General features: G+C 39.8%; 12 protein-coding genes across 12 annotated transcripts; 4 read left to right on the plus strand and 8 right to left on the minus strand. All coding sequences in view use genetic code 12, as the record gives it.

Moving 5' to 3' along the window:
- Positions 1 to 59: 59 nt before the first annotated feature.
- Positions 60 to 1,295, minus strand: CPAR2_404880 (uncharacterized protein; the record flags this gene model as incomplete). The annotated part of the gene is made up of 2 exons (XM_036811406.1): positions 60 to 1,222; positions 1,280 to 1,295. 2 exons carry the CDS (start codon positions 1,293 to 1,295, stop codon positions 60 to 62), a joined length of 1,179 nt encoding a protein of 392 aa, XP_036667846.1.
- A 775-nt stretch (positions 1,296 to 2,070) lies between these two features.
- On the minus strand, positions 2,071 to 2,568 carry RPL12 (60S ribosomal protein uL11; the record flags this gene model as incomplete). The annotated part of the gene is made up of 1 exon (XM_036811407.1): positions 2,071 to 2,568. One exon carries the CDS (start codon positions 2,566 to 2,568, stop codon positions 2,071 to 2,073), a length of 498 nt encoding a protein of 165 aa, XP_036667847.1.
- Positions 2,569 to 2,806: 238 nt separating this feature from the next.
- On the minus strand, positions 2,807 to 4,219 carry STE50 (Ste50p; the record flags this gene model as incomplete). The annotated part of the gene is made up of 1 exon (XM_036811408.1): positions 2,807 to 4,219. The coding sequence occupies one exon, from the start codon at positions 4,217 to 4,219 to the stop codon at positions 2,807 to 2,809; it is 1,413 nt and encodes a 470-aa protein (XP_036667848.1).
- Positions 4,220 to 5,309: 1,090 nt separating this feature from the next.
- On the plus strand, positions 5,310 to 6,536 carry CPAR2_404910 (uncharacterized protein; the record flags this gene model as incomplete). Its single annotated transcript, XM_036811409.1, has 1 exon — positions 5,310 to 6,536. One exon carries the CDS (start codon positions 5,310 to 5,312, stop codon positions 6,534 to 6,536), a length of 1,227 nt encoding a protein of 408 aa, XP_036667849.1.
- Positions 6,537 to 6,623: 87 nt separating this feature from the next.
- Positions 6,624 to 7,895, minus strand: CPAR2_404920 (uncharacterized protein; the record flags this gene model as incomplete). Its single annotated transcript, XM_036811410.1, has 1 exon — positions 6,624 to 7,895. The coding sequence occupies one exon, from the start codon at positions 7,893 to 7,895 to the stop codon at positions 6,624 to 6,626; it is 1,272 nt and encodes a 423-aa protein (XP_036667850.1).
- An 867-nt stretch (positions 7,896 to 8,762) lies between these two features.
- Positions 8,763 to 9,851, minus strand: OCH1 (Och1p; the record flags this gene model as incomplete). Its single annotated transcript, XM_036811411.1, has 1 exon — positions 8,763 to 9,851. One exon carries the CDS (start codon positions 9,849 to 9,851, stop codon positions 8,763 to 8,765), a length of 1,089 nt encoding a protein of 362 aa, XP_036667851.1.
- Positions 9,852 to 10,531: 680 nt separating this feature from the next.
- DED1 (DEAD-box ATP-dependent RNA helicase) lies at positions 10,532 to 12,475 on the minus strand (the record flags this gene model as incomplete). Its single annotated transcript, XM_036811413.1, has 1 exon — positions 10,532 to 12,475. The coding sequence occupies one exon, from the start codon at positions 12,473 to 12,475 to the stop codon at positions 10,532 to 10,534; it is 1,944 nt and encodes a 647-aa protein (XP_036667852.1).
- A 390-nt stretch (positions 12,476 to 12,865) lies between these two features.
- On the minus strand, positions 12,866 to 14,683 carry CPAR2_404950 (NADH/NAD(+) kinase; the record flags this gene model as incomplete). The annotated part of the gene is made up of 1 exon (XM_036811414.1): positions 12,866 to 14,683. The coding sequence occupies one exon, from the start codon at positions 14,681 to 14,683 to the stop codon at positions 12,866 to 12,868; it is 1,818 nt and encodes a 605-aa protein (XP_036667853.1).
- A 203-nt stretch (positions 14,684 to 14,886) lies between these two features.
- GDA1 (guanosine diphosphatase) lies at positions 14,887 to 16,602 on the minus strand (the record flags this gene model as incomplete). The annotated part of the gene is made up of 1 exon (XM_036811415.1): positions 14,887 to 16,602. The coding sequence occupies one exon, from the start codon at positions 16,600 to 16,602 to the stop codon at positions 14,887 to 14,889; it is 1,716 nt and encodes a 571-aa protein (XP_036667854.1).
- A 618-nt stretch (positions 16,603 to 17,220) lies between these two features.
- CPAR2_404970 (uncharacterized protein) lies at positions 17,221 to 18,231 on the plus strand (the record flags this gene model as incomplete). Its single annotated transcript, XM_036811416.1, has 1 exon — positions 17,221 to 18,231. The coding sequence occupies one exon, from the start codon at positions 17,221 to 17,223 to the stop codon at positions 18,229 to 18,231; it is 1,011 nt and encodes a 336-aa protein (XP_036667855.1).
- Positions 18,232 to 18,682: 451 nt separating this feature from the next.
- Positions 18,683 to 21,181, plus strand: CPAR2_404980 (uncharacterized protein; the record flags this gene model as incomplete). Its single annotated transcript, XM_036811417.1, has 1 exon — positions 18,683 to 21,181. The coding sequence occupies one exon, from the start codon at positions 18,683 to 18,685 to the stop codon at positions 21,179 to 21,181; it is 2,499 nt and encodes an 832-aa protein (XP_036667856.1).
- A 133-nt stretch (positions 21,182 to 21,314) lies between these two features.
- On the plus strand, positions 21,315 to 23,552 carry UTP4 (Utp4p; the record flags this gene model as incomplete). Its single annotated transcript, XM_036811418.1, has 1 exon — positions 21,315 to 23,552. One exon carries the CDS (start codon positions 21,315 to 21,317, stop codon positions 23,550 to 23,552), a length of 2,238 nt encoding a protein of 745 aa, XP_036667857.1.
- Between the last annotated feature and the right edge of the window lie 4 nt (positions 23,553 to 23,556).

The following is a 23,556-nucleotide window of genomic DNA, read 5'->3' on the forward strand; positions in this document are numbered from 1 at the left end:
TGAAGTAGTTGATCTCATCTACATTCAACTTCTACTTATACTTCTTGTAACATTCAAGTTTATACAAAGCCAACAAAACTGTTGACAAAATTCAACAACCTAATGAACCATCTATTTTCATCGGTATTCAAAATCATGTTAATGACCATCTCTTTCTTAGCTTTGCCATTAACAGTTTCTTGTTTGGTAAATGTCCGCTTCACAACTACATTCTTCTTCACACACCAAACAATAAACAATATAGTGAATAAACTAACGGCAAAGTTCTTTAAAAACTTCCACGCATTGAGTCCAACAACTTTTAAAAGAGCAATGACCTTCCTCTTTTTAATCTCAAAATCATCTAAGGGCAAATCATTTTCCTCATCCTCCTGAGGGATATACTCTTGACTCCGTCTTCTATTATTGACAAACTCCCTTGTAAGCCGATTGATAATGGCATTTACTTCACTCTGCCAATTCTTGAAATCATCAGCAACATTGCTTGCGCCAACAGCCCCCATGGGTGCCGAATATGTTGACCCTGGCCCTCCACCATATCCTACCTTTTGAGAGCCAGTCTCATAATGGGTATGCGGCTGCCCTGCATGACCAGTTAGTGGTTGTGGATGTTGACTTTGTAACCTCTGTTGATGTACGTAATCATTCAAGGACATGGTGTTTTTTCTAGAGTGTGAGTAAATGGCGTTCAAATTCAGTCCCACTGTTGAGCCAGGACCGCCGCCGCCGCCGATACCACCACCACCCCTTGACCCATAACCTCCAATACTTGGTGTCCTGTTTGAGAGTCTGTCGGTGTGACTGAACAGAGGCGCGTTTGACGGAAATTGAAGATTGTTGTCGTTTTCATCGTCCGATACTGGTAAATCTTTAATTTGATCCCAGAGATACTCCAATTCATTCAACAACTCCCGTGCTTCGTGTGTACCACTGGCATAAACTTTCATTGTTTCAATCAAAAACGCTATATATCGTTTCTTTGCTTCTGTTTTTGGTAATCCTTCTTCACGTTTCCATGCATCCCATTTTTTCTTTGCTCCCTCATCTTCAGGTGTAAACCCAACTGGACGAGGCATGACATTTCTAACATCTCCTTCTGTAGCTTGCTTGTATAACCCATAAAGTTTGATTCGACTCTCGGCTGGCGGACGTGGCAACGAACCATAGTTGGAACGAGAGGACAAGGCTCTAATTGTAGAAATTGCTTTGACGAATACGCGATCTTCAATTGTTAGTATTCGGTGTTGGAAAGAAGTCCTCTAACGGTGCGAATACATACCAACACTGTCGGACATTTTCTTATTCTCTTCTACCCAGATTTGTGTGATTTGATCAAGGTGTGCTATTTGAATGCCTTTCGTTTGCTGTGTACAGTCAATGAATCTCTTTGAAGCTTTTGTTTTTAAGGGAAAAAGTGCTGAGAATATGTTGTTTCTTTGTTTGTTTGTTAAGTGGGGTTTCCGCACTAAAAGATAGTCGCAACATCCATTGTCATGTGCAAAAGAATTGAGACACACACTATAGTTTAAGACAGACACTTGCCACATACCCGCTAGGTGGTATCACCAGGATGGCAAGTCGAATGAACAGGTAAACTGCTGTGATCACTTGATCGCGCCGTAGAGTAAGCCTACTAGTACTCAGAGATTGTGGGAAAATGAGTGAATGTATTTAGATTTCAAAGTTTGATTCCAACGACAAAATGTGAGCTAATGAAATGGACCTATCGTATCCATAGTGGAAAATGGAATACAATGGTGAGTAGTCAGCTCCAAAATATTCAATTTAGTTTGCACCAAAATAGGAACCAAATATGGCATAGAATTGATTTATTCAAGACTAAGATTTGGCACCAGAGTGTTGGCAAACATATAAGATATCGTCTTCAATCACACTTTTATCATCTTAATAACATTCTTAACTTTCCCAAATTGATTTACAAAATGACTCCAAAAGGGAACCACTCTATATTTCGTTTCAAAATATCGTTAATATCAATTAAAACCCTATTAAAACACTTTTCTTCTCTCTCTCTCTCTCTCCCTCTCTTCTAGCGAATCAGACTCCCATTTAGTTCTCTGGTACATCGATTTCACCAGCATTTATAGCGTCAATGATATCATGTGGGTTCTTACCGTCAACACGGCATCCTACTGATTGAGCAGTACCCAAGATTTCTTTGGTGACAGAAGCCAAGTTCTTACCGAATGATTTGTCTTGCATCTTTCTGGCGATTTCAAAGATTTCGTCCAATGGGATGTTACCAGAGTGCTTGACGTTCTTTTCCTTCTTTCTATCTCTGACTGGCTCTTTCAAAGCTGTGATAACCAATGATGAAGCAGATGGGACGACTGATGCGGTGGCTTGTCTGTTTTGGATTCTCAATTGAACGGTGACTTTAATACCTTTGAAATCCTTGGTGGCCTTGGCGATATCTTCACCGACCTTCTTTGGTGATAAACCCAATGGACCGATCTTTGGGGCCAAAGCAGATGAAGCACCAACTTCACCTCCTACTGCTCTCAAGTAAAGGAATTTAACTTCTGATGGGTCGAATTTTGGAGGCATGGTTGTCTATAGTCTAGGGGTAAGATGATAGGGATCCGTAAAAGTCTTTTTTATTTTTCAACTTTTTTCACTGCCAAAATTACTTTCTTTTTTTTTTTTCCGACTCTTTACTCTGTATAGGTAAGTATCGCACACTAATTAAGTAGAGTTGAAGCCCTACATGTTCACGTGACTTAATGTGACCTAAACAATAGAAATTTCCAAAATGATACTTATTTCATACTACCAACTCTCCTTCTCACAAAACACCACCAGGAATGTCCGAACTTATTCTTGAGCCTTCGTATTCTTCGGGCTCAGATGCGGGAACATCAGCTAGTTGCCTCAACATTATTGCTGGATGCTTCCCTAGCTCTTGTAACTCCTTGTATACCACAACAGGTTTTTCTGCTAGTTTTAAAATCCTTTCTTTATCACCGTAGCAAATCACGAGAACATACTTTGACCAGTCTTCACGAGGTATGTGGTGGCGCTTCATTGCATGTTGTAGAATTTTCAAACATGAGTCATCAGTTGATGCGCGTAATTGCTTGAGTGGTTCATTCCCGGAATGTGATCTCGATGCGTGTGGCTGAGTAAGAGGGGCCGGTTGCTGCTGCTGCTGCTGCTGTTGCTGAGTATGTGGATGTGTATGCGGCTGTATCTGACTTGACTGTTGTTGACCACGAGCTGTTTGCGATTGATGCAACGGTGACTTCAACTGCCCAGTGACTGGTTGTTGTTGTTGCTGTGTCTGTGCCCTTTGTTGGTCAGTGTTTACTGTAACTGTTGATCCCGATGAAGTATTTTCCACTAATGTGGGTCTCAATTTACTCAGAGAACTGCCATGGTGACCTGACTTATGCCTTTGCGAGCCTACTTTTTGCAACTTAAACTCATGGGATTTATCATCAACAACTTTGGAAACTAATTGAGAAATGATCTGACCCGTACCCATGGATAATATGCTTCCCGACGAGAATCGTTGTGAAGTCGGACTCAGTGTATCTCCAGCAGAAAGTCGATTTGGATCGCTAATGTAACCACTTCCTGGTCGAGAATCATTCTTATCCTTCTCATCAATCAGATGCAGAGGGGAGAAAGTCGGAGAGTCCAAAGCGGCTGTTGAACCTGGATCTAATGTTGGCGTTGGTAGTGGCTTAGAGTCTTTGAGTAGTCTAATCACCGGTATCAAGTCCGTTTTCAATTTTTTGAAGTTGTCGTTTAATCTTTTGATTTCGTGTTGAGTTGGTGAAAGAGGCAGCTCGAGTTGTTGTTGGCCCCGTGACTCTCTATTGAACTTTCTTATCAGATCCTGGACCAATACTGCCGATACCTTTAAACTCTCTAGTGATATTTGATTGCTATCTATGCTGATGTTATTCAAAGCATACTCCGGATCGTAAATCGATTGTGGAGGGTTCTTCTTGTAGTGATCCACAATTAATTCGCTAATACTTTTCTTAATCAATAGGCGCATCTTTAACGTGTCAATGCCTAGTTCTTTCAAGTGTTCAGTTGATAAAAATGGCAACAATGATCCGTCTATGTTGTTGTCCAAAAACAACGATCCATACTGTCTATCTAGATCTTTAGTAACCATATTGATGAAGGTGGACACTTGAGCAGCATCCCATTTCAAAAACGAATCATTGAAGCTAAGTGTACTCATCTAGTTTAACCCTGATACTCAAAGTGGTAATGCTCCTTCTCTGTCTTGACGTAATCGCATGCAGTTGAAATGTAGGTGTGTGTTTTTTTGTTTACGATGAAATGATCTATTTGCGCGTTTCAAGTAACAATGTGAATCTGGAGTTTATCGTGAAAAAAAAAAGAACGAGAATTAGTGACACAAGACTGTGTCTCATATTCACTAGAAGAAGAAACTGCCCTAAAATGGACAGTGCTGTTAGGATGTTCAAAGAGTCATACAGTGACAGTTTGATACAGGGAGGGCCCTTAATTGGTTTTGGGTACCTATTTATGTGGACTTTTGGCTGGTGCCGACATTGCACATAGAGATTGCTTGAGCGTACACAGAGTTGGCACTTTCTCTTTTCAATGATCTTAAACTGAAATGTTCTGGCAATGCATTTGTGATAGGGAGATATACATCGTAATCGAAACCCTTGAAATTTTTTTTGCATCAATTTTTGTCCAAAAAGTGCGTCCCCGAAATAATTACACTTTGCAAAGTTATTAGTAGCTGATTGCACTCTTCCTAAATTAATCACATGAATAATTGAAATGGTCGTGTACAGCATTTATGATTAAAAATCTTTGCAGCCACATGAACTGTCCCGCGACCCGATCTCAAATGAAAGTGAATTGAAGGGGGGGGGAAAGTGTGGCTGTTAATTAGATAAGACTGCAGCCAATAGATTAAAGTTAATTAAGCATGGTGAGCTTTATTCGTCAAAAGGTGTGGCGTATTTTCTACTTCGTGGCAGTGTTCACACTAGTTCTGCTGGAAAATCACTTGAAAGATTTTAGAAATTGGCCAACAAATGAAGAATATTAGTCAAAGTTGCAAGGGGTAAGTGTGGTTCGTTCACGGATTTAGCTCTTTATTAGTCAAAAGAAATCAGCATTTAAACCTCAAAATGAACTTATAGCCGATCCAATTAAAGCTTGCACTAATCACCGGAAATTTTTCAGGGGGAGTGTGGGGTTCGATTTTGTGGACCCAGGTGTCGGAATTGTGGTTCAAATTTGCAACAGCACAAATTTGCAGCCACAATTTTTTTTTCAAAAATTATAAAATGGCATCAAACGCTTCTCAATTGACCTTCGATTGTTTCGACCCATCGCAAAAAGAAGCAATCACACAGTACTTACAAATGCCAGCTCGTCAATTGAACCTCCCTAGTGCCTTAGTTGGTGGCAATAACTTAGTCGCTGATCCAAAGGGTAAAGTTGCACTTTCTGAAGATGCCGCTAAAAAATTGGCCCCTGAATCAATTCCTTACTTACCAACTTGGAACAAGAATGAAAAGTATGAACCATATGAGTTTCAAGAGCACCACGACAACGCATTGAAAGCTGATAAGGACTTTCCCAACTTGTTCCCAAAGGACAAGAAGGCCGAGGTGACTACAATTTCTCCAAAGTTGGGTACTGAAATCAAAGGTGTTCAATTAACTCAATTGAATGATGCTGGTAAGGATGAGGTTGCTTTACTTGCCTCTCAAAGAGGTGTCTTGGTTTTCAGAGACCAAGACTTGATTGCCAAGGGTCCAGAGTACTTAACCAATTACGTCAGCCATTACGGTAGATTGCACATTCACCCAACTTCAGGTGCACCACAAAATCACCCCGACATTCATTCAGTGTTGACAGGAGACACCAAGGAAGACCCTTTTGAAAAAAGAAACAGACTTGTTGGTTTCCACTCTGATGTTAGTTATGAATTGAACCCTACTGGTGTTTCCTTCCTTGCCGTTACCAACATCCCAAAGACTGGTGGGGGTGATACTGTTTTTGCTGACAACATCGAAGCTTACAATCGTTTGTCTTCCAAATTCAAAGAAAAGTTGCAAGATTTGTATGCTGTTCACAGTGGAGTTGAACAAGCTAACCATGCTGTTGTTAAAGGAGGTGTGGTTAAGAGACATCCAGTTGAAAATGTGCACCCAATTGTTCGTACCACTCCATCTGGTCAAAAGGTTTTGTACGTTAATAATGGATTCACTAGAAGAATTGCTGACTTAAAGACAGAGGAGTCAGAATACTTGTTGAAGTTTTTGCTTGACCATGTCAACAATGGTCATGATTTCCAAATCAGGGTCAATTGGCAACCTGGAACTGTTGTCATCTTTGATAACCGTATTGTTAGTCACTCAGCAATTTTGGACTTTGACACCACCGATTCAAGATTGATTATCCGTGCTGCTTCCAGGGCTGAGAGACCAGTCCACGACTTGAAGGATTTGAACAAGCCAGATGAAAATAACGTCTACGAAGGTCTCGAATACTTTGGGGGTAGATAAATGTCATTATATAAGGTCATATACAAGTTTAAAATTTTGTCATGATTGTGTACCTCTCTGTGCGTGTGCGTGTGTGTGTGCATCTCACTACTTAAAATTGTAGGTGAGTGAATGGTTTGCGTTGCTCACCAATGCACAATTTCCCATGTTGTACGACTTCAAGCTTCCTTCTGGGCTAACATCAATGTCAAAAATGTCCATTGGAATGCCAAGTGTTGTACAAGCATTTGGCACATCAACAACTCCAGCAATATGTCCCTCAATTGGAGCAGTAGATAACAACAAGTAGATCTGGTAATCATTGTAGCCAAATTTTCTCAAGTATTCAATTGCTCGAATGCATGCTTGTCTGTAAGCTGTGGTTGCACAAAGATACTTTTGATTACCTTCTTCATCAACGGAAAACCCTTCAAATGTCAAGTATCTAGAAGGGCCATAGTGATTTTGAACGTCTCCCGGAGTGAATATCGGACTTTTTATGGAAAGCTTTTCCATTCCTCCCTTAATCACAGAAGTTTTGATGGACAAGACACCTGGCATTTCAATTGCACCACAAAATGAAATTTCTCCATCACCTTGTGAAAAGTGCAAGTCACCAACAGAGAATTTGGCACCTTTAACATACACAGGGAAGTAACATTTGGAGCCTCTTGACAAGTTTTTGATATCACAATTGCCACCATTTTCTGGTCTTCCCGGGATAGTTCTTGCACCCTCTTTAGCAATACGTGCAGCAAGCTCTCCGGTGGCACTACCAGAATGGGCATTCATTTCCAATGGTGGTAATGCAACCGCAGTTTCATATTCATGTTGAATGTCATTGATCAAACCAACCTCTCTTTGATTCCATTCTTTCAAGACTTCATGAGAGGGGGCAGTGCCCATAATACCTGGATGGATTAAACCCGTGAATTTAGTATGTGGGATATGTCTCGATGTAGCATGAATACCTTCAAGATCAAATATGGCTTTTGCAGCTTCGGGATAGAACTTGTCCAAAAATCCACCACCGTTTTTCTTGTGAAAGATACCACAGTATCCCCAAGGTTGTCTATCCAATGGCTGAACGTCTTTGATTTCAACAACCAAGACATCACCTGGCTCAGCACCTTCAATGTTAAATGGACCAGAGATGTAGTGAATTCTAGTAAGATCAACATTTAAAATATCATCAGCTGAATCATCATTCTTGATTTGGTTCCCGGTCCAATCCAAACACTCAATCTTGACAGTTTCACCAGGATAAATTGTTTCAGAAAATGGAACATCTGGATGCCATCTATTGTGCACTTGGGGCTGTTCATAACCAGGCTTGGCAAGGTCTACTTTGGTAACGTAACGAATCTCTTCTAAAGGCATTGCAGGTTAATGGGGCCTAAAGCTGCTCTGGAAGTGAACACTCAAGCAAGAATTGTTGCGTCTTTATATAATCTAAGATTTGTCTTCTAATCTCTCCAACCATTTTTTTATTGCGGGTGCTACTGATAAGGCGGAGCCGGTTTGTGTAATTTTTCTTGTCTCATTTGGGGCACAAGCGATGCGGAGTTGTTCAATGTCTAAAAAGTTAAAAAAAAGAACCCCAAAGCTCTAGCACGGGGTCGCTGCCCCGACAACGTACCCCGACAACGTACCCCCTTTGAAAATGCTTCATAGCGAGTGAGAGACAATGAGAGAAGCCTCTTATAACACATCAATTGTTATTACCTAAATCTTGTGGATTGAAGTAGCATCAACTCAACATCTCAAAACCGCAAGACCAATATCCGTCAATTTTGACGTGCATTTCGAATATTCCAGAATCAATAGGGTAACTCAGAAGACCAAGACTAAGAGAATCAAATGGGAAAGTAGATGCGGATTGCTTCTGTTGTGGGGGTGAACTGTGAAGTTTAAAACCTGTCATGTCACGAAAAATGTGAATCATATCAATCTTGATTATCCTGCACTAAGGATAACAGCAACGGAATACGGGGCGAGTGCTACCTGAGAGGAAAATTATAATAACCTATTTTTACTAAGACGAAAGTAGCTATAGCTATTCATGTTTTAAAACGGCATCAGACCTGTGGATACTTGTGACGTGGCCCTCCCCACAAAAGTTTAAATCGCGAAAGCTACAGTCAGTACCAACTCTATCCAACCACTCAATTGCCTCCACTCTTTCAAACCAATGCCTTCACAACACGATTGTAAACTCTATTAAAACACTATATCGAAAAAAAAAACCTATGTAAGCATTTCAGGCATGCCATCGTCCTTCCAACTTCCCGAAAACATATGTTTGGCAAATGCCATTGGATCACCTGATGACTTGGCCCCCATTTGATTCACATCGGGACTGAAGGAAGTTATGGGCAACACCAAAACATCGTCGATAGCAATTGGTTGTTCCATCCCTGTGAAAAGACGCCAATCAACTTCAACTACCTGATTGAGGTATTTAAAAACATAGTCAGTGAAAATACCAGGTCCTGTCCAATTCATTATATCACCACCTTCATCTTTACCCAATATTTTTTTCAATTGTCCCTTTGCTGATCTTGTTAGCGTTATGTCTGTGATCTTTGCTATAAGCTGGGCCAACATGGGATGACCACGTTTTGATTGAATTGTCCATTGACAAAATTGTATTCTGCGAGCATACCAATCGGCCCAGTCTGGACGGTCTGGATCGGCTTCAATTCCAACAACTAACCCTGCATTGTTTGTTTTACCGGCTATTTCTTCATTATTGCTTGCCCACTCGTCAATGGGCTTCAATCCTACGGTATCAATGTCGGTGTACACTCCTCCTCTGGCAAATAGTATCAAGTAACGGAAAAAGTCAGCTTTTAAGATTGATTTAGGCATGACGCTGTAGGCTTTTGCGACATCGGGGGCTTCAGCATAAAGCTCTGCAACAAGGGCATCGCATTGCGCATCTGAAATCACAAAATGCTTGTAATTGGGGTTTTTATCATCCCAAGTTTTTTGGAAATTGCGATATCTCTTGGGGAAAGATTCATCGCTCAAGGCAACCTTCCATGTTTGCCAGATAAATTTAGGAAAGTCGCTTGTAGGATCATAAGGAATGCTATGGTATAGTTCCTGAAGAACTTTACTTGATTGTTCTGGAGTTGGTTTTAATTTTGGTTGGAAGTTGAATCCTCGAGTTTTCCATTCTTTATTAGCTTCAAGTTCTCTTATAAGTTGCAATTTGTTGGAATTTGGTTCAGTCTTGTATGCTGCATGTCCATTAAAGGAGAAATAAAAGAAGTAGACCACTAGTAGTAAAAACCCCGTGACAAATGCAGTCTTGTAATTTCTTCGTCCCATATCAACGTATAAGCACTGCCTTTTCCTGTTGGGAAAAAAAAAATAAAAAATATGCAAACAAAAATAATCCGATCGAAAATGCGCTCGCAGATATAGAAACAGATCCCTTGCCCACAGTAAAGAGAGAGAGAATTACTCGAAGACCTTACTGTAGTGCTTTGAAAACTAGTTAATAATAAAATTTTAATATACAAAACTATGCATCCTTAATATATAAAATTGAACTCGATGTCCAAATCTTTTCCCGATTAAATGTATATCAAATATATTCCCACAATTTTTTTGAAGGGAAGAAAGAAATTTCCTAATTTATCACAAAGTATTGTATTTCTTCTTTTTCTTTTTCTTCTTCCCATATCTCTCTCTATATGTAAATGCCTTTTCTATATGTATCCTTTGAACAAATGTATGAAACTGAAAATAAAGTAAATAACTTGTAAAACTAATAATACACGAGTCGTAACGAAAAAGCAAAACAATGTAAATGTTGAAAAAAAAAAAAACTGAATCTTTTTGTGATGATGATGATGTTATAGTTGTCAGCGATGATGATCTATTGTGTGAATATGTTTGAAAAATGTTGAAAAAAAAAACGATTTAGATGAGTTCTAAATGATGATGCAAAATAAAAAGCGAGCTTGTGTGTTGTGGTGCACAATGCGCTAGCAGTTTGCGTACGCTTACCACCACGAGGTAGAACCAGATGGGTTACCATAGCTTGAGTTGAAATTTGAGCGGGATCCATAACCACCACTGCTACCTCCGCCATTTGAATTTCCCCAGCCACTGTTACCTGAACTTCCCCATCCGCTGCCGGCGCTACTACCCCAACCGGAGTTGGAGTATCCTCCTCCACCTCCTCCACCAGATCTTCTGAAATCTCTAGTGGCTCCACCACGACCACCGTATCCTCCACCACGGGAAGATCCACGACCACCTCTACCAAATGACGATTCTCTTGAAATCTTGGTCAAGAAATCAGGAACCTCTTGATTAGCCTCGGCCAATAAATCAATCATGTCTTTAGCAATGTTCTTGTTGTTTCTGTTAAAGAACGCAGTAGCAATACCAACATTACCTGCACGACCAGTACGACCAATTCTATGAACATAATCATCAATGTCACCTGGTAAATCATAATTGATGACGTGGGACACATTTGGAATATCCAAACCTCTAGCGGCAACAGCAGTAGCAACCAAAATTGGTGCTTTACCATTCTTGAATGCAGCAAGGGCCTTTTCTCTCTCGTATTGAGATCTATCACCATGAATTGCGGTAGCAGGGAACCCTTGGTCATACAAGAAATCAGCTAAGTTATCTGCCATTCTCTTGGTTTCGGTGAAGACAATGGTTAAACCTGAATTGTTGGCATTCAACATATCCAAAATAACTGACTTTTTCTCTTCGTCTTCAACGTACAAGACTTTTTGAGTAATATTTTCCGAAGTAGAACCAACTCTACCAACGGAAAGAAAGATGTAATTTTTCAAGAAATCACGAGCCAACATTTGAATATCTCTTGGAAAAGTAGCAGAAAACATCAAAGTTTGCCTATTTTCAACACTTGGCATATCACATTCCTGAACAATTTGCCTAATTTGAGGTTCAAAACCCATATCCAACATTCTATCAGCTTCGTCCAAAACCAAGTATTTGATGTTGGCCAATGAAACTCTTCCTCTTTCGAGTAAATCCTTAAGACGACCTGGAGTTGCAACCAACAAGTCACAACCTCTATCCAATTGTCTAATTTGGTTTCCAATATCGGCACCACCATAAACAACGCAAGGACGGACCCATGATCTGTAAGCAAACTTCTTACTTTCGTCATAAATTTGGGAGACCAACTCTCTAGTTGGAGCCATAACAAGAACAGTTGGGTAAGCCTTGTGTGATGAAAAAGTTCCAGTAGATTCAGGAACTGGAGCTGGACCATTGGCATAAGATTCAGACAAAACAGGGAAAAGGAATCCACCAGTCTTACCCGAACCGGTTTGAGCACAAGCCATCAAGTCTCTACCACCAGCAACAATTGGAACAGAGTATTTTTGAACTGGAGTTGGTTTGGTGAATTTGGATAACTTAATATTTTCAACCAACAATTCATCCAATGGCGGGGCAGTGAAAGCTGTGATTGGTTCCGGTACATTATCACCACTAGCCTCAACTGGGATATCATCATAGTTGTCAAAGTTGATACCTGATGATGAATGAGTTTCGTCTTGGTCTGGAACACCAAATAACTCAATTTCCAATCTCTCATTACGTGGTGCAGGAACGTGTTTTCCATCAACCCATTTACCTACACCTGGGACTTGTCTTTGGTATCTACCACCGCCACTACCTCCAAACCCAGATCCACCTCTGGCTCCGCCTCTTGAACCACCAAAGCCAAATCCATTGCCTCTGGAGGATGCATAACCACCTCTGTTGTCATAACCATTGTTGCGGCGAGATCCACCAAATGGAACATCGTCGGAACCGTTTGATTGCTGGCCAGATCTGTTTCTCAAATGTGGTGGCACATATTGTCTGCGACCATTTTGTTTTGGTTGATATTGACCATTACTTCCATTTTCTTGAACACTTAAATTGTTCATTTGTTGACTAATGTCAGACATAATTCTGTTAATATAGTTTGATTTAGTATGCTTGTATCGAAGATTGATCTTCGTGAATAAAGAGTGGAAAGTAGAGTGTGATGTGACTTTTTTTTATATTCCTTTGTAAATTTTTCTCTTGTATGCAATGGGTATTGAGAAGAGAAAAAAAAAAAAGAAACAAAAGAAAATTTTTCTTTTCTTTTTTCCTATGAGAGAGAGAGCATTAAGTAAGACAGACACAAACGCACAATACATATATAAGACAGACACTCAAACAGACACTGACGCAGACAATTTTTTAAAAAAACCAGACAGACAAAAATCACACAAACAAAATGAAATAAAAATGATAGTCATTCAATTTGTATATCCACCTTATATATATATATGCCACCGCAATCAAGTCATTCAATTTCCATTCAAATGTACTCTTGCGTGTGGATGTGCATAGCAACATCGGTCATCTTGATTATTGGTTGTAGGTGTTTGAGTACCACCACCCAAAGGAAGATACAGCATATCCTCACTATTGGTCTCACTCGTGGTATTACTCGATGACGTCTTTTCTTCTGATTCTTCTTGATCACTGTAGTTGATGTCGAAATCTTCGTTATCCTCATTCTGCTCTGGTTTGAATTCTCCATTATCATTCTCAACCATCATTTGTCTTGTTTCTGGCTTCAAATACGAACTAAACGGTTTCTGTTGCTCTCTAACATTCCAATTCAAGTTCCTACTAACTGAATCCATGTATTCCGTTTTGGAAGCAATGACTGTGGGGAATGGGAAAGGAGAAGCTTGTATTGTGACGTAGTACCCTTTGCTAAGCTCTTTTCTCACTTTCCCATCAAACGAACACCATGCAGTGGACCTACTGGTTACAGGTACTTTGATCTTCAAAAACATCCCATCTGGTAACAATATAGGGCGGAAAGATAACGTATGAGGGCAAATAGGCGTCACGCTAATAGCGCTAACTCCTGGATGAACTAGGGAACCTCCAGCAGACAAAGAGTATGCCGTTGAACCTGTTGGTGTTGCAATAATAAGTCCATCAGCTTGTGCTATAGTCAACAATGATCCATCACCATAAAGTTCCAAGTTTGTCACAAAGGGAGAAGGCCCTCTATCAACAACCAATTCATTCAAAACTTGTTGCTCACATATGAGTTTGCCCTCGGCGGTATGTACTCGACAAGTAAATCTCATTCTTAAATTTGCTTTCACTCCTGAATCTAAACAATGATTTAATTTAGATTTGTAGTCATCAAACTTGAAATTGGTTAAAAACCCTAAACTTCCTAATGAAAATGACAATACTGGTGGTACAACTCGTTGAAACAAGTTGGAAACATAAAGCACGGTACCATCTCCACCAAGCGTAACCACCAAATCAAACAATTCAGGTGATTTCAAAGTCAACTCTTTGTTCCAGTATCGCAAATGCTTGGAAGCACTGGGATACTGTTTAACCATGCGTTTACTATCAAATCTTTTCGAATGCTCTAGTTTTGAATCAACAAATACTGTGATTTCAGTATGATTTGACAATAGCCATTCAACAACTTCTCGCGTCAAGTAAACCAAAGCATTATCTCTCGCTTTTGTTACAATCATCAATGCCCTAACATCCAATTGTATAGTCGCCCTCGAAAGATTCTTGGCTAACATCCTCACTCCATTCGCAGTTTCTGCCAACTCAGTATGACTCTTAACCGATCTCAACTCATCGGAAGATAACCGAGACAATACATCTTTTGCCGTCTTGTTGCTTTTGGCTACATCCTCGCAATACAACTTTGCATGTATCCGTGGTGGTTCTCTTGCAAAATTGTCCTTTGGTGAGCTACTTATACTTGGCACAGTGGACCCGTATGGCGTAGAGGACATGGAACTAAGACTATACTGACTTCGATTGAATTTATGAATTGAATGTTTTCGACGAAAAGATGAATGTTGCGGCTGTGGGCTAGCAAGCGCCGGTGTACTATTAACTTGAGGTTGGTTTGATGGCGGTTCTAATATTTCAGTTGGTAAGGATGATATAGATGATGACGAGCTCTCCGACGTTCTCTCTCGTTGTTGACGACCTTCTCGTATTTGCTGTATATCCACTGGTTCTGAAGGAGATACTAGTTTGGTCAAGGGATGTAACGCATCCTTGTCTACTTTCGTCAGCAAATTCTTCAATTGTTCCGTCAACTGGCTTTGAGGGGAGTCAGACATTGTTGTTGATGTATATGTGTATATGCACTCGTATTGGTTGCAGATGCGTTGATCGGTAAAGCAATTTTTTTATTTAGTTTTCAGTTTTAGTGGAGGAGGGAAGGCAGAACAAAAAAAAAAAAAAGAAAGCAGGGAAAGTGAGGGAATAGGAAAATATCCAAATATCCGTAAATAAGCGATCGGATCTAAAAGCCTATATAATCTTACGCTGATTTACATTCCCATAACCCACTTGTTTTATCCAACAATGGCAACGATGCACCTAAACACCAACCCAATTCGTTATTGTCAATCGTTTTAGCTGTTTTGAGTTCCCTATTTAACGGAATGTCATACCCAGTGTGCAACATGGCGGTGATGAAACTAAGATCCAAACACCATTGTGGCTCCTTGCTCAAATTGTTTACATGGTCATCGAAGAAAACATCACGCCATAATGACTCGCCCTCGCAAACTGACTTGGTTATATCTCTCAACTCCTCAACTGTAAAACTCGAAGGCATGCCAATCGGGTTTGTTCTGTCGTAAAAAAATGAAAATACAAACATATCTGAATTCTTGTTGAATGCATGTGTTAATGAGGGTTGGTGGATACCATTGAACGAACATGGCTTTGCTTCGCATGTAGCGTCTTTATTGAGCACCTGCTCAGCAAGAAAACGACATTGCGATCCAGCGGCTTTTGAGGGACCTTTCATATTGACAACATAAACCTCCTTTTCTGAGACTTCGACTTGCACATTCTTTGCAATTAAGTTTGGAGGAATACAAGGATTGGTTACATCGACCTCAGCATTCACGCCCTTTGCATCCTTTTTGCTTGCATATTTGGTTAACTGGGCATTTTTCAAGTAATTCTCCAAAACCAACTTGTTGATCTTATTTCTTCCTTGCATTAACCCGTATCCCAAATGGCTAAATTGATACAAAGTGAAGTCGTGATCGCCAAACGTAAATTTGTATTGGGTTTCCCCTTCAATTGGAACCTGATCTTTATAGTCAGGTTCAAATACAATTTGGGTTGAGCCACCACCTAAATCAAAAACTGCAGCAGTTGGTAATTTGTCTTTATTTCCAATATTGCCCAATAAGAAATTTGCAGTAACCCATGCATAAACACCTTCATCCTTGCCGTCTAAAATGGAAATTCCATCTCCGGGTACAACAGCAAATGGATAATCTTCTTCCAAATGTCTTTTGACTTCCTTTAAAATAGCGTCAGACTTGGCCACTCCTAGTAACCTCAAACCAGCAGTTGCTTTGACAGCAATTGGTGTACAGCTTTGTTTGTCTTTTGGTACCTTAGCCAATGCAACTTCCAACAATGGGTCCAATGACTTAGCTGCACCCACAGCATCGGTATCAAAAGAGCTCAACCCAGGATCAAGCATCTTGAACTTTTCAGACAACAATTTAGGTGGTTGAGAACAAGTGTTGAACTCGTACACATGCACTCTCGATCCTGTACTTCCAGCATCAATCATGACAACATAGTTGACTTCATTACACTCTTTGTTCATGCTCACCTCCTGTGGTGTGGTTATTTTTTCATTCTCATTCTCTTTATTAGCAGATGGTGGCTTGTCGCTCAACTTTTCCGCGATGTTTGATTCGGAGTTATCAACTTTTTCATAAGGAGGTTTTGTACCTGAATGTGGCTTCCCTTGAAGAGTGTTTTTCTCCTCCTCATCTACTTGTGAATGATCCTCTTGAGGCTTTGATTGTTGCTGTTGCTGTTGCTGTTGCTGCTGTTGTTGATCATCTTGTTGTTGATGTATCGTCGAATCACCACTAGCTGGTTGCTTACCAACTCTTTGTACTGTACTCCGAAGTGAGTTTTGTGATGTTGCAAAGAACGCAAAAATACCAAAAATCGCAAAAACGGCAACTATTAGCCTGAGATTACGAGTACTCAACATGGGATTGGTGAAGGTATGTGTGTAGTCGATTGTAATTACGAAATCTCGATGCGAAAATATTTTCTTTTTTTTTTTTTTTTTCTGCCAGACGTGTTGTTTTTGGGGTAGCGCTTATCGGAGTACCACCACAAAACAAGTCCCACAATATTGCTCCATCTGGACAGCAAAGACGGTATCTAGGTCCGAGTGCAGGCTTTGGTGCTGCAGGGTTGAAAGGGAGATTAAAAGGGGTCGTGACAGAATTGTTATAAAAGTTACGGTATTCCCTTGTGACGCCAGTTTCAAGCGCAAGCTCTACTTGGTCAACTCACCATGGAATTCGGTCCCTCCTTGTAAAGATTTCCCATCGCAACCTAACCCAAACATGGGTACCTCAAATCTCGGCGTTTGCAAGCCTTGGTCTTCGAATAATAGAATATTATAAATTTATTCGAACCCAAACTGAAAATAAACTTCTTCCCTTTTTTTTTGTTGACACACGTGCTCCAAACAAGTCACGTGTGAGGTACATGTGGGAGGTCCCACGTTTTCCTTATTCTTGCAACAAGGAAAACCATAACACATCTCATTATTATTTCTTTCTCCTCTTCAATGACGAGAATGAATCAAGGAGGTGTAATGAAAGGCAAGACGGTCAGTAAGTTCCCTTTTTGTACATGTGACAATAAGTGGCTCTTTGATTCCACGAGTCTAATCAAGTACGGGCTCAACTTAACGATACAATTTGCTTCCATCAACTTGCTGGATTTTGATTCCACCAGTGCTTCTAGAAGGAAAAGAAGACAGCTGGTTGAAGACAGTGATTGCGATTCTGACAACGAGAGTATTATGGATTATGAACATGAACCGCCAAGTCCCATATTAGTACCTGTTGAAGCACCAAAGTCATCAATTAGACGCTGCAGCTTCACTAAAGAAGACAGAGATGTGTCCGCATTGCATATCTGCTACAACAAAATCGAAAGTGTTATTGACGAGTTTTTCCCAATGGCAAATGATCGTAACTACATCACTATCAAAAATTTTGTGTGCAACTGCATGCTTCAACAAGAGCTAGACATCAAAGAGTTTCTCAAGAGGATAGTCAACCACAAATACAGATCAGAGCTTGCAGACATTATTCGTACCATTTTCATTGAAAAATTCGAAGAGGTGAAATTAGAAAGCTTGATTGATTACTACAACAACTTTCTCAATCTCACTGGTAGCATCGAATCCCTAGATAACCCTCAATTTTACGATCAATATTACAGAATATGGAAGTTTAAAGCTGAAGACTATTTAACATACCACGAAGAATATTTTTTTGCCTACTTCAACAATGGAGGCAAAGCACCAGTGCATACAGAGCACATTTTGCTACAAAATGGGTTCTTGACAAACTATGCACGATTCAGATCATACTTTGCTTACGATGTGTTGAGCTATGCGGATGATGGGGAAGATATTAGTGAACCAGTAAATGCCCTTCCCGAATACATTTCCCAAACGCTGCTTGACATTCCATCGATGGTGTTAGACTCAAAACCAAAGCGTCTTCGCTTCAATGAAGAAGTCGACTTGATCAGTATAAACCGTCATCTCCCCGTAGATCACGTCTTGTACGAAAAGTTATCCAAAAGGTTGTAATTGAAAGAAAATGATTTTGATATATAATATTTTCGCAACCACTCTTTATCCTTATAATATGCGAAAGCCACACACGCATTTTGTGTGCAGGAGACCTCCATGTGTCCCCCACTCCATGAGCACGCATGCAATCAAATCCTAGTACAAAGTGTAACCCAAGCTTAAATTTCCTCTAAACCTTGATGATATTGAAGTTACAATTTTGCAAAACAAATCTTTCCATGCGGAATGCTTCAAATCAGATATCAAGTGGAGATGATACCCCTCATCGTCTGTCTCTACTCCGAGAACTTTTTTTGACTTTTTTTTTTTTTTCTTTTCAACAAAAACTATAAACAATGATGCAAGGTGTGACCTCCAAGTTTTGCACCCAATTAGAAAGTCAATTTCCAAAGCAGTCGGCTTAAAGTGAATGATAGATCGCAGAGGGCTTTAACATTAATCTTGTACCATGTCTCAGCCATCGAAACGTGGCGCCGAATATGATCCACCAAAGAAGAAGAAGCGGTCGCTTGGCCATTTCCCATGTCGTCATTGTGACAAGGTGTTCACCCGCTCTGACCATTTAGCCAGACATAATCTTAACCATGAGCCAAAGGAGGTTTATATTTGTGACTTTCAAATCGAAATCAATGGAAAATTGCAACCATGTGGCAAGAGATTTGTTAGAAAGGATTTGAAAGAACGTCATCTCAAGAGACATTACGAATTACAAGAACTAGATGCATCAGGAAAACATCTGGGGGTTTATAATTATACTACTCCATCCGTGAATGAATCGACGCCCGAGGGGTCAACTCAGGTATTCCAGCGACCAACCACCACCAATTCATCAATGCAGTCTCCTCAATATCCATTGACAACCAATTTAGCTACCAACACAATGCCCCCTCAGTTTGATCTAGACTCATTAAGAAACAATGGCACAACATTGCCTCAAAATGACATTTTAACCTGGCTATTTGACATTCCTCAGTTTGATTACAACTTGCACAGAGACAATTCTCAAAGAACAAATTTACCACCACCATATCAACACCCATTACAACATAATGGATCACCACCATTTGTCCCACCTCCTCCACCATTGGGCACGCTAGAAGACCAACTTGTTACTGCATACGATTTCAATGTTTTCCCCAACGAAAACAACCCTTTAGATGACTTACTATCGAGACAAGTAATAATGAAAGAAGATCAGATGCGGAAACTATCACAAGTCAGTGATAGCTTGCCCACTTATCTGAGTATCACTTCAAACTCGTCACCTGCCACCAGTGATACCATCTTAGGACACGACGCTCAAGCAAGAGACACTGAAGACAGTATTGATTTTGATCTTTTGGGGATTACAAACTTGTTAGAGCTTAATGTCGAGCAAGTGTTTGAAATTTGCAATGCAAAACGTTTGTCAATATATTTCAAAAATTATTGGTCTACATTTCATCCTCAATTCACTTTTATGCATGGCCCATCATTTGATTTAAAGTCACATCCACTTCTTTTAGCATCGATGATCATTGCCGGTGCGACGAGTTTTAATAGTGGAGAAACTACTGAGCACCTGATAGCACAACTATTTGCAGAGGAATTGCGTTATGCTATATTCAAGCATGAAGATTTCCTCCAACTGAGGCCATGGGTGATACAAGCGTTGAATATACTTGAATGGGTTGAGAAAAATTTCTTATCCAGAAGGTTTCATCAACGAGGGCATGTCCACCACGGTGCTACTGTTCAACTTTTACGGAGAAGTCCCATGATGGGAGGAAACCCTTCGGCTGTGAAACGAGCTACCAGCAATGGATCAACCTCAGCTGAGGAAAGCGATTCCAACGTTGAAGAAGAAGTCAACACTGACATGGATCTTTATATACGATGGGTGGAATCTGAATCAATGCGAAGAATTACATTTATGACGTTTTATTTGGATATCACTGATTACGTCAAATTTAGGCACAACCCGCTTATTGAGTTCAGTCAGCTCCAACTACTTAATCTTCCATGTGATGAGCGCCTTTGGGAGTCCATGTCAATTAATGGATCATTCAAAAAGTTGGCAAAACTTCAAAAGAAACTACAAACAAAACAAAAGACTTTTTTAACTGGATTGAAAGAGCTTTTGAGAGGACAGTACCAAGCGTTGAAATCTTATCCTCTTTTCACCCAAAAGGTGCTTTTGGCTGGATTAGTATCGCTAATGTTTCTGCAAAGTGAAATGAATAATTCATTATTCAGAGTCAATTCTAACAAGTCATGGAAAGATAATGTAATGACTACTTTTGAATCATGCCTTGATATTGTCCTGAAACTCGATTACAAGTCGATATACCGGCCATTTGACGTTTTCCACCTTGCTAGAATAATGGCATGCGATATTAATCACTACGATCTTGCAATTTTTGCTGGTGCTCCTGCTAATCAAAGTGTTGCTGCTACAAAAAAGGATAAAAGAATTGTTGAACGCAAAATGAAGAACGTTTGGTCTCACCAAAGAAGCCTCGAATGTGTTGTTCAAAGCTACAAGTTTTTGTGGGAGGTTTTGTTGAATGAGAATAATTGGGATTCAAATAAAAGTAGCGATTGCTCATTCACATTGAGTCACGCGATGTTGATGTTGTGGTCATATTGTTTCGTAGTGTGTGGGAAGGAAAGCTCATTGTATCAGGAGTTTCCCCAAGAGGTTACATATAATCAAATGGCTGCATTAAGTGCAGAAGAAGGGTATCATTATTTATCTAGAACAAGGGAGGAATTTTACAAGGGGGGTTGCAGGTTGTCCTCCATTACAAACAAGAAAAACATTTCTGGATTGTGTTTTCTAGTTGGATCAAAATTGAAAATTAGTCATTGGGAAGTGTTGAGAGAATATGCAAAATTAATTCTAAATTGTGGTTTCAGATCAATTGGGAAAGAAACTGTCTTGTGTTTAGATCTCTTTGATAATTGATTGAATGGTAGCTGTACCAATTTTTTTTTTCTTTGCGCGTAGAGATGAGGAAGAGATGAGAATTTATACACCAGATTTTCAGTGCTAGTTTTTATTTACCAAAACAACGAGTGCTTCGAAATCATTTATCAATATGGATATTCATCGTTGCCGATTCGTGGACTATACGCCTCATACTATCACATCATTGGCGTTTTCACTGCGATCTTTTCCAGAACAATCAGCACCATCGGATTTGCGTTTAGCAGTAGGCAGAAGTAATGGAGATATTGAAATATGGAACCCAAGACATAATTGGACCCATGACTTAACATTGGCTGGATCAAAGGGACGGTCTATTGAAGGACTCATTTGGAGCTCAAGCTCATCGGATGCAGAGAATGAACCCAGCAGATTATTTTCCATTGGGGGATCTACTTATATCACTGAATGGGACTTGAAGACTGGCAGACCCTTGGTAAACTATGATTGTAATGCAGGAACTATCTGGTCCATTGATTTGACTGCGCGTGGTGACAAATTGGCAGTTGGTTGTGACGATGGGTCGGTTGTCGTTGTGGATATATCGGGAGGTGTTGGTTCATTAGAGTATGATATCATTTGTCAAAGGCAAGACGCAAGAGTTTTGAGCTTGAAATGGAACGGAAATGAACAAATTGTTGGAGGATGTGCAGATGGAAGAATAAGAGTATGGAGCTATGCCAAGGACACCAAGGGTAGAATCTTGAGTACGATGAGAGTTGACAAATCCAAGACTGAGAGTACATTGGTATGGACTTTGGAAGTTTTGCCAAACAGGAATCAACTTCTTAGTGGTGACTCCACAGGACATGTCAAGATATGGGATTTGAAGTTCTTTTCATTGATGCAAAGTTTCAAGATTCACGATGCTGATGTGCTTTGTATTGTGAGCGATGTTAAGGAAGAACGTTTCTTTTCTGCGGGTATTGATAGAAAGATTCATCAATACGATTTGTTGCATGCAAAGTCTAGTACCAAGTGGGTACACAGCTTTAATCGGTTGTTGCATTCGAACGATATTAGGTCTATGGCAATTACAGAGAGTAAAAATTTCAAAGCTCTTGTTAGTGGTGGTGTTGAACGAGCCATTACTATACAACTGATTGACAATTTTCAAGATTCAAAGTACAAGAAATTATTGGTTAATCAACAAATTAGTAATGTTTTGGTGGTTCCAGAAGACAAGCTTGTGATCCTATGGCAAGACCAATTTGTCAAAGTATGGAAGATATTGAGTAATGGAAAACAAAAGCTAATTTCGAAGTTGATCTTATCAGATGATGAGAATATCACGAGTGTCGATTTCAAGGGAAATTTGCTAGCAGTTGCCAAAATGACTTCTGTAAAGGTTTACGAGTTGGACGAGGTTGACGTTGAGAATGATAAATATATGATCAATAAAATAAGGGACGAAAATTTTGACTCAATAATATCGGGAGCCAAAAAAGTCAAGTTTATATCCAATTCGAAGGTGCTCGTTTTGACCCCAGATGAAGAATTGTATCAATTTTCAATTGATGCTGAAAATAGTCAAATCTCATTAGATGATCAAATCGAATTTATTGAAAACGATTCCACATCAAACACATCATACAGCAACAACATCAAAAATCTCATCTTAACCCCTAATCACAAGAACATAGTATTATCAAGATTCAATGGATCCATTGAAGTCTATCCACTTGATGCTGGCGATGCATTCACCCTCACAAAATTATCTAACTCGTCGTCCCATCCACACTTGATATCATGCCGAAACAATGATCAACTTTTAGTTTTGACAAATGACAACAAGATACTCGAGTTTAACTTGTTTAACCGAGAACAATTGTTGACCGCGTGGTCTAAACGCAACAGCGAGTTTTTGCCACGTCAATTCACATCACTTGAGGACAAGCCAGAAGGAATGTTTGTCAAGGAAGAAAAATTGTGGGTTTATGGAACATCATGGATGTGTTACTTTGATTTGACAAAGAATATTCCCATAAGCAAATTGTACAAAAATTTAAGTACAGGTAAAAAAAGAAGAAGAGATGGTTTGAGTCTTGATGATGAAATAGATGTCAATGGCGATGTTGTGCAACTAGAATCGAGCTTGAAACAGAGTGAAATTGACAAGTTGAAGAGGCAGATTAAAGAAGACGAGGATGTCAATGAGCGTGAAGGAGCAGTTGATGGCGAAGATGAAGACATGCATGAAGGAGAGTCAAAGGTATTTTCGTTAACGGAAAAGTATAGACCGATAATGAAAGTGGCTGATTTCGGATATGATGAATTGTTGATTGTTGAAAGGCCCTACTTTGCTTTGCCAACTACACCTGCTTTCAACTTGCCTAAATTGAGAATATAATAGA

The sequence above is a fragment of the Candida parapsilosis genome, contig 006372, assembly GCF_000182765.1.
Source record: "Candida parapsilosis strain CDC317 annotated contig 006372".
Classification (NCBI taxonomy): domain Eukaryota; kingdom Fungi; phylum Ascomycota; class Pichiomycetes; order Serinales; family Debaryomycetaceae; genus Lodderomyces; species Lodderomyces parapsilosis.